This window comes from Leopardus geoffroyi, chromosome C1 (genome assembly GCF_018350155.1).
Source record: "Leopardus geoffroyi isolate Oge1 chromosome C1, O.geoffroyi_Oge1_pat1.0, whole genome shotgun sequence".
In the NCBI taxonomy this organism is placed as follows: Eukaryota; Metazoa; Chordata; class Mammalia; order Carnivora; family Felidae; genus Leopardus; species Leopardus geoffroyi.
In genome coordinates, this window is record NC_059328.1 from 53,273,628 (window position 1) to 53,285,683 (window position 12,056).

The 12,056-nt window shown below is 40.3% G+C and overlaps 1 protein-coding gene across 3 annotated transcripts in view; it reads left to right on the plus strand.

Annotated features, from left to right (window-relative positions):
* The window catches only part of CACHD1 (cache domain containing 1), a 210,214-nt gene that overhangs the window by 119,732 nt on the left and 78,426 nt on the right, over positions 1-12,056 (plus strand). Inside the window, exon 1 of one of the 3 annotated variants that reach the window (XM_045477682.1) lies at positions 9,770-9,868. The exons of the other annotated variants lie outside the window; for them this stretch is intronic. Coding sequence (XP_045333638.1) covers positions 9,813-9,868 — 56 coding nt within the window. The 5' untranslated portion in view covers positions 9,770-9,812. Of the gene's footprint in view, positions 1-9,769; positions 9,869-12,056 lie in introns of those variants that run through there. 3 annotated transcript variants of the gene reach the window in all.

Here is a 12,056-nt window from a genome sequence, read left to right on the forward strand (position 1 = left end):
GTGCTATAGGTAAAGCAACCAGCATAGGTTCTGATGCAAGAAGTACAAGCTCATGATTGCATTTCTCATGAATAGCCATTGCTGTAAGCCTGTTAGAGTTCTCCAGAGAAACAGAACTGATAGGAGAAGATATGTGAAAGAGAGGCAGAGGGGGCGAGATTTATTTTAAGGAATTGACTTGCATGATTTTGCAGATACAAGTCTAAAATCTGCAGGGTAGCCCAGCAGTCTGGAGACCCAGGAACAGTTGCAGTTCCAGTCTGCTGGCAGAATTCCTTCTTGCTTGGGAGGTCAGTCTTTATTAGGACCTTCACCTAATTGGACCCACAGCCCACTGACTTAAATGTTGATCTCATCCCAAAACTCCCTTCACAGAAAAATCCAGAATAATGTTTGACCAAATATCTGAGGACCCTGGCCCAGCCAAATTGACACATAAAATTAACTATCACACACTTTTAGAGAAAGGATAGAAAATTGAATGGCAAAGCCTACTACTGAAGTTAAATTTTTTGTTAACACTCACATTTAGATTGGAGGATGCCAGATTATTACTCTCTTCAAACGTTATATTGTGTCCTACTAGACTGCTTCTTTTAAAAAGTTAATAATGCTCATGTTAATAGCTGCCTGGAAAGGAGTGCAGGCAGCTGAGTCTTTTTTCATGTAAATTGGTTGTATATCTTGCGGTATGATTAGATGTGCAAATTTCTATGTTCCTATGTTAAGTTCAAATATTGTTGACACTATAGGAACCAGAAATAAGCTCCTTAGAGAGTTGTTTTTAATTTTGATAGTTAACATGCTGACCCATAATGTTCAGACTCCTAAGCTAGGATCCTTTGGATTCTTTAGGGACTTACTAGTTTCAGGTCAAGGTTTGTGTTTGCCTTTTTTTTTTTTTTTTAATTTTTTTTTTTTAAACGTTTATTTATTTTTGAGACAGCATGGACGGGGGAGGGTCAAAGAGAGGGAGACACAGAATCCGAAACAGGCTCCAGCCTCTGAGCTGTCAGCACAGAGCCCGACGCGGGGCTCAAACCCATGGACCGTGAGATCGTGACCTGAGCTGAAGTCGGCCGCTTAACCAACTGAGCCACACAGGCGCCCCTGCCTTTTTTTTTTTAAGCTGAACTCAGACATGAGCCTTTTTAATTTTTAAAAGGAGGCAAGCCTCTTTTTAAATTGTTAACTTTTAAAATAATCTGCCTTGAAACACCTTAAACAGTGAAGACAGTTTTCCTTTAAGTTGTGAGGCAGTTATATCACTGTAGTACAGTACTAAGACTGGATGGACTTTTGCTCTTCTCTGCTGTATCATCTTACAAAGTTCATGTAACTTTTTTAGTTTACAGTTTTCCTCAGCTGTAAAAGGAGCAGTTCAGACTATACTCCAGAGGCCTAGCTCTCAAGATTGATTAATTTCCCTCAGCCTTCTTAGAAGGTTTGTTTTTAACTGGAGCCATTTGACATTATAGGCAACTTTTCCTACTGCCCAAATTTGTAAATTCTAGATTTCATGAGAGAATTTGTTTTCATCTTTTTGAGAACTACTTAGGGGAAATAAGGTGGTATTATGTAGCCAGGCTTATAGAGGTTAAATTATTCATTCATTAAATCATTAAAAAAAAAAAAAACATTTATGGAATGATTTATGGAAGAAGCATTTCAGCCTAGTATTGAAGTAAGAAGGGGATTTGAACATATAGGAATATGGAAGAAGAGCTTTCCAGGAAAGAAAGGACTATCTGAAAATGGCCAAGAGCACTGAAGAGTACATAGTGTCTGGAAAGTGATGAAAGGGCCATCTGAGAAGTTGGTTACTATCAGATAATAGAGATTCTCAAAGGCTAGACTGAAGAATTAAACTTTATTCAGGAGACCATAGGCACTGGAAATGAAGTCAAGGACAATTCTTCCTGTGTTTATCTTTACTGTCTGACACAGGGTAGATGCTCAGTAAATAACAGTTGAATGAGAGAATTAAGTATTTTTGAGAAAGGGAAAGAAATGAAGATCCCCTTTAAGGGGATTTTACCTGCCGACCATGTGGCAAGTAGAAGACCTAGTTTGATTGCATTTATATAGGCAAGGAACAAGTGGGGGCATGAATATGGCTATGGGCACCCACTCTCTTGGGTGTTGAAAGAGGGAGGAACTAAAGGCGATCAACTGAAGTTGATTCTAGTAACTGTGAGAGTGGTTGATTCCAGATTCTAAGTTATATTTGTACATCGTATGCTCTCTCATCTTTCTTTTTAGTTACATTTGAGTTCAGGGACCCAGTCAGATTCAACACCTTGCTTGAACAAGTCTCCATTAAATATCTGCTGAAGGAGTTGGTGCATGGCAGCAAGCCTGATTTCGTCTTTAGTTTTTGAATACTGGTAGTAATGATGATAACAGAATTATTGAGCTACTTTACCTCTAGACAGGAAATTCAAGTACCTTTATGCCCATTTATAATAGTTGTTTTCATCTGAGTGTTACTCAATTGTTAGAAGCTCTGTTAGAAAACTTAAGTTGATGTTGGCCAGTTAGATTTAATCATTAATATAGTAATAATGGATGTGAATAATTATTATATAAAAATAACTGGTTATATGTAAGGTAAATTTAAAAACGTGAATTTTCCAAATACCCACATATATCATTTTCACCTCATCTGGATCCTGTTCAAGGCACCTAATGTGCAAGCCATTGTACTAGAAACTGTCCGAAAGACAAAGATGAATAAAAACAGTCCGTACTTTCAGGAACTCACAGGCCATTAGCGTAAGCTAAGCAGACTGTGTCAAGTGCCATGAAAAATCTAAAGTCTCCTTTAGAAGAAAAAGAGATTATGAACAGAGGCCTGTGAGCACTCAGTCTCAGTAGAGAGGTGGTAGTTGAGGCCCTGAAGAGTGGAACTCCTACAGATCTAGGAAAGAATGCTGCAGATGAAAAAAAGAGCAAGCATCATAAAGAACCGAGCATGCAGAAGTGGAGGACAGAGCTGGAGTAATGGATAAGAGCTGTGCTGGGCTGGGCTCAAAATCCTTGGCCGACTGGACAAATTTTTTTCTCTGTAAACAGTAGATTTTAAAGAAAAGAAAGGCTATTGTCAGTCTGAGACTCGGGCAGGTTAATTAGTTGGCAAAGGAAGGATAAGTTGGGGTGGAGAGGCAAGTTGCTGGTCAAGTTGGGCCATCCTAATCCAGGAGAAAAGTAATGACACTTCAAGATGTCAGCTAGATTTCATTGGAGATTTAGGTGCAGAGAAAGATTTGAAAAGACAGTTTTAAATTTTAAATCGAGCATCTCAGCGGCTAGAAATCTATTAATTAGAAAGTGAAAATAAGAACAAAAGATTTTTTTTTTAATAGGTAGCCTCATGCCTAATGTGGGGCTTGAACTCCAGACCCTGAGATCAAGTGTAGCATGCTTTACTGACTGAGCCAGCCAGGTGCCCCAGCAAAAGATTTTCAAGAGGAAGATGAATCCAGTTGGAACATGCTGATTTTGATTTTTGAGTTGCACACAGATCATTCTGGGGCGGTGTTTGGTGAGGAGTTGAGATTCTCCTGTAGCATCATTTTATTTTCATTCCACAAATATCCCCCTCCACCCACAACTATGTTATATGCCATGGCCGTTCAGGAGACAGGGCCAGGTTGAAATGTGTAGTTGTATGTGATTATTTTTTAATGTTTATTTTTGAAGGAAAGAGAGAGCGTGAGTGGGGGAAGGGGAGAGAGCCGGCCCGAGGAGGGGTAGACACAGAATCCGAAGCGGGCTCCAGGCTCTGAGCTGTCGGCACAGAGCCTGACACTGGACTGAAACTCATGAGCTGAAGCTGATGCTTCATGACCTGAGCTGAAGTCAGATGCTTAAGCGACTGAGCCACCCAGGTGCCCCAAATTGTATAGTTTTAATGTCGTGCTGATACATAGTTAAGTTTTGTTTAAAATAAGATTTCTAGGCATAGTAGCTGACCACATGTGTGCAACTCCTATTTTTCCCCACTTGTTTTAAGGTAGTACACATGAAAAAAAATGATGTAAAGTATCTAACCCTGTACACATTTTCTTTTTTTTTTTTTTTTTTTTTTCATCGTTTATTTATTTTTGGGACAGAGAGAGACAGAGCATGAACGGGGGAGGGGCAGAGAGAGAGGGAGACACAGAATCGGAAACAGGCTCCAGGCTCTGAGCCATCAGCCCAGAGCCCGACGCGGGGCTCGAACTCACGGACCGTGAGATCGTGACCTGGCTGAAGTCGGACACTTAACCGACTGCGCCACCCAGGCGCCCCCACATTTTCTTATAATAAGAATTATTATGTTCTTAAGAAAAATAAAACATTGTGACTTAGCCAGATGCTTTTCCATTTCCATTTATGACTCTTGCTGTTTTGTTCTTTCCATGTCACAAGGTCACATAACAAGACAAGCATGGTCCTTAACAAACTGAGTTTAATTTTTATTGCAGATCTTGTCCTTTCCCCCAAGAAGGTGTGTTTTGTGTTTTTGCCCTTAAAGTGCTATATGACCCATCTTAGCCTTTCAAGTTGTTCTCCCTTATCTCAAACTTTCATCTCCAGTCCTTTCAAAAATGATTACTACCTGCAGGCAGGTGAAATGTTACAGATACTGTCTTTATGAATATTAGCACCGGAAGGACTTCACTTGAGCTCAGAATTCAACAAAGATTTTACAGAATGTTTTACATTTCAGAAGGCCGACTAAGTGACATTATTTAACTTATGTAAAAGTTACATATGCTTATACTTCAGTAAAATACTTTCTTGGGTTTTACTCTTATAAGTGTTGTTCTACTGAGGAGCCTGGGTGGCTCAGTAGGTGGGGCTTCTGACTTCACAGGTCATGATCTTATAGTTCATGGGCTTGAACCCCGAGTCAGTCGGGCTCTATGCTGACAGCTCAGAGCCTGGAGCCTGATTCAGATTCTGTGTCTCTCTCTCTGTCTCTCTCCGCCCCTCCCCCACTTGCATTCTGTCTCTTTCTCTCTCAAAAATAAACATTAAAAAATGAATGTTATTTTACTTAGATTATTCAAATGATCTTAACAGCTATCTGCTCCGCCCCACCCCCATTGTGCCCATGAAGAAGCAGGCTCAGAGGTTGTATCCAGGCTCAGGGAGTAGGATTTAGAATCTGGTTTGCCTGATTTCAGATCATTTTTTTTAAATGTTTATTTTTGAGAGAGAGAGAGAGAGAGAGAGAGAGAGAGACCAAGGATCCAAAGTGGGCTCTGCACTGACAGCAGAGTCTCCAATGCAGGGCTCAAACTCAGGAACCGTGAAATCATGACCTGAACCAAAGTCAGATGCTTAACTGACTGAGCCACCCAGGCACCCCTGACATCATTTTTTTAAATGACACTATTTTGACCTGTGGTAAAATTGGAATGGCTTAGCTGCCAATTGAAATGCTAAACTATGTTTTCCTTCTTAGAATTTCACTAGAGGCTGTTGTATGACCCTCTGAAGTTTCTAAATTGGCTGAATGTAAATCTCCCATAGTCTGGTTAGTTTGTTTCTAAGTGTTAAAACCGTATTCCTGCAGTAATTTATGTCCTTTCCGTCCATGTGTGTGGTGGTGGTCGCAGGGGGATAGGTACCTGTACATTTAGGACTATTGATGAACATCCTCCCAGCAGAAAGCACACCTGCATCTGGGTCTGCTGAAAGTCCTGCTGTGTGACCTTTACTAAAAGAAGGGAGACCTGCCACTCTGCTTAGAATACTGACCTTCACCAGTGGCCTTTTGTGGATTTTAGGGAGAGAGTTGATCCTGTGATTTTCTTTTCTTCCTTCTCTCCTTCCTTTTTAGAAAATCTCGTCTCTAAAAGAAACTAGCTAGTGGACTCTACCAGCTTTAAGAAATCAACCCTGTGATAACAAAGGACTAGAAGTTTTCCTTGGGCTTTTTATATGTTTATTGTGCAAAAATATCACCGTGTCTTCAAAGAACGCCAAGATTTAAAAACCATTCTAAAATCTGTTTGGGGGGACCCTACTTTCCTAATAAGGTGATGCACACACATAGCTTTATTAACTTATTGATATCATGTCAGTAATTCTTTTTGAGGACACAGTCCTAAGTATTCCACATCTTACATTTCCTGTTTCTTTTACAGGGAGATTTGGACAGGCCTCTTCCCTCTTCAGGGCCCATGTGCCTGAGAGATTAGGCCAGTTCATCTACAAGGTCATCTGCTAACTTGGAGATTCTTAGTGCTTCTCTTTGATGTCTGTGTCCTACCACTCACAGTTGTCTGCTATTTACGAAGGAAGAAAGCACACAAATTTCCAATCTCTAGGCCCAGGAAGTCTCCACCTCTTAGGTTTCCTGCATTTATTCATCCAGCAGACATTTATTAACTAATATCTTGCTCTTCACAGCCAACTCTGGGCCACAGGCTCTGGGGATAAACACAGGAAAGGATCTTTCTTTGTGTCTTCTTAGCAAGGGAGGGAAGTGTATAAATAAATGTACAGCAACTTAAGCCCTTCTTGGAGGTCAAGTTGGCAGGATGGACATGGGCTGCAGAATAGCACGAAGGGAACCTTTGGGTCCCACCAGGCCTGTGTCCACCTGCTTGTGTTTTGGGTTTTTTTTGGGGGGGTGGGGGTGGGGTGGGGTTTGTTTTTTTTTTCCTCCAGGTTCCCTTCTTTCTTCTTCTTGCACCCCTGCAACAACCTGGTGATGAGGAAGATAAGGATAAATGTTTAATGTGGTCATGGATCTACTTCCAATTCCCCTAGATGTCACCTGTGCAATTTTTCAAGCTTGCGTGAGAAAGTGGATTAAATGAATAATACTGCCATTTTGAATCTAGCCATGAGACATACAATCACAGCAGGGCCTTCTCTCAGCGATCTGTTGTGGTGGGAAAATGGTGAAAAAGAAATGGGCCTGGTTTGTATGATACTTAGACTTTCATAGAGAAAGAGAGACTTTGTTGCTCTGCAAGCCTTACCTTGCAAGGGTGTTTGACACTGGCCATGTTTCTGCTGTGGCTGAGTTGCTGAAACCTGAAGGTTTAATCCTTAATACTGATAAGAACAAAAAGAATGTGACTTATCTCCCCAATCTCTGCAGAGATGGAAGGAAAAACCATTTCTCGGACCATGATTACACGTTATTTGACAGCTTTTCAGTTTGCCCATTAATTTAGGTGTTTGAATAAGTAAACTCGGTTGGGGGCGTTCAAGTATCATTTACTTTATAAATGTGATAGTTCCTTTTTGAAGTGATCCTACTCTTACCCCTTTCTTCTACCATTCATAGAGTTTAAATATTTGCCAGTGCAGATGTTTGATTTTTATCTTAGCTCTCTCTTTGTTTAACTTTATTCTCATGGGTGGTTAAGTGGAAGATAAGGGGGTTCTTGTTTAATTCTTTTCAACTGGTGTTGCTCAAATATTTGGAGAGCAGACACTTCCCAGAAAGAATGAGCAGGAACCTGTTTGGATGGAGGCGAAATGATGTCTCCCTATCATGGCAGACCAGACACTGTTAGGTTGTTACTAGGACCAAGGGGTCTGGCAGACATGGTCACTTCCCAGGGTCCAGACCGTCTTTGAGAGACTCTGACAGCTGCTTACCGGTCAAGGGATTTTGCCTCCCGTGCTTACCAGAAAGATGTGTGCTCTTCCTAAAGTGGAGCTTGGTGGTTGAACAGCCCTAGCAGCAAGGGCCAGCCTTGTGTTGTCAATTTCATTGGCGGCCTCACTGTGTCTGTTCCACCAGCTTCTGATCCAATACCAGATTCTACTTCAGGAAGAAATAGTGGGATTTTTTGTTTTTAACCTTTTGCACCTGTCTCGGCATTTTAGCAGTGATTAAAAACAAGCAAACAAGTAAAAAACATTCCCTAGCCCATTAGCTGTCATCATAGTTGCTTTGTTAATGGACTCAACTGGCAGTTTGAGCCTGGCTCTTCTGAGAGATCCTCTGGGATTTGCTTTTTCAATTACTGCCTTAAAAATGTGTCCGTGAGCAATACCGCATTTCACCACCACCCTGGGAATCCACACTGTGGGTGTGGTTTTTGTGTGCAAAGTGATAAATTGGGCAGGCTTCCTTGGAAATGTTGAGGAAAACCCAGGGTTCTGAGTGATTTGCCTGGCAAATCACCTTCCATAGGAAATTTAAACAAAGACCAAAAAAGAGACTCAGGAAGTAAATCCCAACTGGTGTATGTGTCTCTCTCCTTTATATCTTTTTCTTTCTAAACTGGAACTCCACTGAAAAGTTGATTTACACTGTGAATCGTGGCTGAATGAAATCCAATTGGAACTCACTTGAACACTGTTTTGATGTAAGATTCAAAGCTTCTGCAAATTTATTTTATCTTCTACATTTGCTGATCTCCTGCTTGTAAATCCTGTTGAAGGAGAATAAAAATGACTGCAGCCTGATGGGAATTAAATGTCTGAAGTTCAAAGCAGTTTGCACATCAGAGCAAACGTCAATCAAATGAACATCTTGCAAGCCAGGCAGGGAGTGAATTTCTCCATGGGGAAGAGATCAAAGTGGGAGTCACAGTTCTGTTTTCTCCCTCGGGATGCAGTTTCGATCAGTTGTTCATGAAAGTAAATCCAGAAGGAAGTTTTTTTTTTTTTTTTTTTCCTTTTCAAACTTACAGGCATAGGAAAGATAGAATTATTTGAAACTAAATTTCAGGCGCTGGTTTTATCTTATGAAAGTAAGTATAGAAAGCAGTCATAATCCAATATCTCCTTTTTTTTCAAGTGAGGGTCTATAGGAGATTTAGATAGGATCATTCTCTTATTATAAATTCCTTTTTTAAAGTACAGATATAAAGTTGAATTGCCCTACTCATTTTATACGAAAATCTATGATTTTACCAGTACTTGACCTTTTCCATAAAGCTGGAATACTATAAATGTGACTGGCAGCTAATATACTTCTCAATGAAAAATCTTGTAGGTAACCCTTAAGCATAACTGACATGTTTCTATAAAGTATTGTAAGCAGTAACTTTATGTTTCTCATAGTCCCCAAATCAGGGTGAGTAGTATGTTTCTTTTTATAAATAGTATTTAGAAGAGGCACAGGTGCATAAAATGCATTCCCATCGTAGTCAAGGCAACTGTTTCTCTGGGATCTGGAGGTGGCTAATATAACGGCCAAGCATGTTTTACTCCTGTGTTTAGAGTCCAGGAGGAATCTGGAGTCCAGAAGAGAAGATACTAGTGAGTGTGGGCGAGTGGAGGGTGAAGAGATAATCACAGGGTTTTTGCTCTTGCTTTTTCTCCTAGCTGGCTCAGCAGCTCGGGACACACTGTTCTCCTGTATCTCTAAGCCCCTTGTTGACACCTGCTTCCTTACCTGACTGGCAGGTCAGCAGTCTAGGCAGAGACAGAAGCAGAGTGAGGTTTATTTCTGGGCACTTCAGTGTTAACCCAGCTGGGGAGTGCATGCTTTATGGCTGAGGTTCAGCACACGTGAAGGAACTCAAGACAACTGAGACTATTGAGAGACTGTTACCACTTAAAGAATAGCATCCACCAGGAAGCAGGAGGAAAGAGAGTGGTTGACAGGTCTCTGAATTCTTTAAATATCAGAATGTGGGGGCTTACTAGGAGAAAATTAACTTAAAACCACCAGCATTCACTTCATTCAGGTTACCCAGGGAGCAAGAATTAAATCACGTTCCAAAATGAGGTAACAAGCTGTTCATCCCTTCCTGCTAAACTTTCAGAACACTCTTGTCCTTGAGCAAACAAGACACAAGTCAGATTGCTCTCTGGCTGGGATTCTCCTGCAAGGTGGTTATTTAATGCTAAGACATCAGGATTGTTCTATGGATTCCTTCAGAGAAAAGAACTTCTTCAGGTATTTTACATTTTATTTTTGGATCAGGTCTGGATCAGGTTTGGTCTCTGGAAGCCTGTGTGTTTGCACACATCAGTTGGGGCTTTCCTGAGCTGTGTTTCAGTGTTACGTCTTGTCCACATTTACAGTAAAACCACAGTTGTGGCATTGTGCATCCTATGTTAACTGCCCTGAGAATTTTCAGAATTTGGTGCAGTTTTTTTTCTTGGTATTGTCTTCATTCTATTACCTTTGTTGTACATAAGCCATTTGTTCAAGGTTCTCAGAATGCCAGGGTCTTTCTTTCAGAGGAGTTTAGTACCAGGAAAAGGAGAAAACTGGTTTGAGCTGGCACCAGGTCTGCTGTATCTCTTCTCTGTGCAAGGAATGTACATGCTGGCTCTCCTATCCACTGACTCTCTTGAAACCCCTCGGATTTGGGAGGGGAACTTGAGGCTTTTCTAGAATGAAATAATAAAAAACAACTCCCTAATGGCCAATTTCATAGCTATGCCAGTAGTGAGCATTCACTTTATCAACAATTAGTAAAGAACACCTGCCTTTAATATTTTCTTCCTTTTCCTCTAAATCCTTATCTTTGTGAGTAGAGAACTCTCTCTGTAGCTATGCATTGTGAAGCCTTATGTTTAGCCACTGTCATTTTCTATTAAGTAAAAAGCAAAGATTTCCCCTATGCCTTACAATCTTTCAGAGTAACCTTTTCCTCTGAGAGAATTGAATTCTACTTCAGCTATTTTAGATAATGTCAAGGATGATTTATTTGTTGATTTATTGAGATATGTTGTAACGTATTCATTATGAAGGAGAGCTCAAGTGTATGTTTACATCTTGGTTCTGTTTGCTTCCCAGCTGCGACCTTGGACTTCTTGATTTAACATTTCCATGCCTCAGTTTCCAGGCATTCAAATGGAGATGATAATAGTACTTTTCCTAGGCTTTGTGAGGATCACATTGAGTTTATCTGTGCGAAATACTTGGAATATGCCTGACATATGATGAACACTTAGTAGCTGCTGTTACCATTACTAACCCATCCATTCGTAGTTCTTATTACTTATTAAATGCTTACTAGGTGACAGGCTTTTAAGAGCCATTTTCTGATTTAATTCTTAACACAACCTTATGAAATAGGTGCTATTGTTATCACCATTTTACAGATGAGAAAAACAGAGGCTTAGAAAACGTAAGTTATGTGCAAGATGGAATTTAAATGCAAAGTCCAGTGCAGGTCTGGTTACTGCTCAAGTCCATGCTGCTGACCATGACATAACCATGCTTTGCCACAGTGGCAGTGCCTTGTTCATCATAGATGTTCCATGAATATGACTGGGTAAGATACCCAGAGCTTTCCAGTGACTACCTCTCTGCCCTTCCTCATTTGTCACCAATAAGAATCTATGGAATACCACACATTGCCAACAGAGTGTTAGACTTGAGAGAGAAATACAAATCCTCAAGTAACTTAGAGTCCCATTGGGGGAACTAAGACTTCTCAGATATGTGAAAAGGTTTTAGAAAGAATTGGGAGTTCAAGAGCCATGTGGTAGGATTTACACAAGAAGCCTTCCATACCAAAACCTTTGGCATCTCACCTCTAACTTGACCTGTCTTTATTTGATATATGGAAAAGGCAAAAAAATAAAAATTAAAAATAAGATAATTTGCTCGTTATAATGAGCTTGTGCCCTCTCTCTTTCTCTGAAATAGAATATTTTTTTTAAATTATGGCACATGCTTTGAGATAAGATGGAGGCACTTGGCATAGAATGAGAAACCATCCACAGTTAGGACAGGACTTTCTGGGAAAATAATAAGTGAATAAAGACTTGAAGGAAGACTGGGTAAATAATCAAGAGAAACTTCGATAATTGCACTTGTCCAAAATGGTAGCCACTACTCAGTGATGATTTACATTTAAGTTAAAATTATACAATAGAAAATTTCATATGTTAACTGGAATTAAAATCTTTAAAAATTTAGTGTTTAAGTTACATGAGGCACATTTCAGATGCTCAGCAACCGCATGTAGCTACCATACGGGACACTGCAAAAATAATACATTGTCATCATTACAGAGAATTCTCCTGGACTGCCCTGATCTGGGCCAGGGGTGAAACAAGTCTGGCACCCTGCCTGTTTTTGAAAATTAAGGTATTTTGGAACACAGCCATACTCCTTCTTTGTGAAT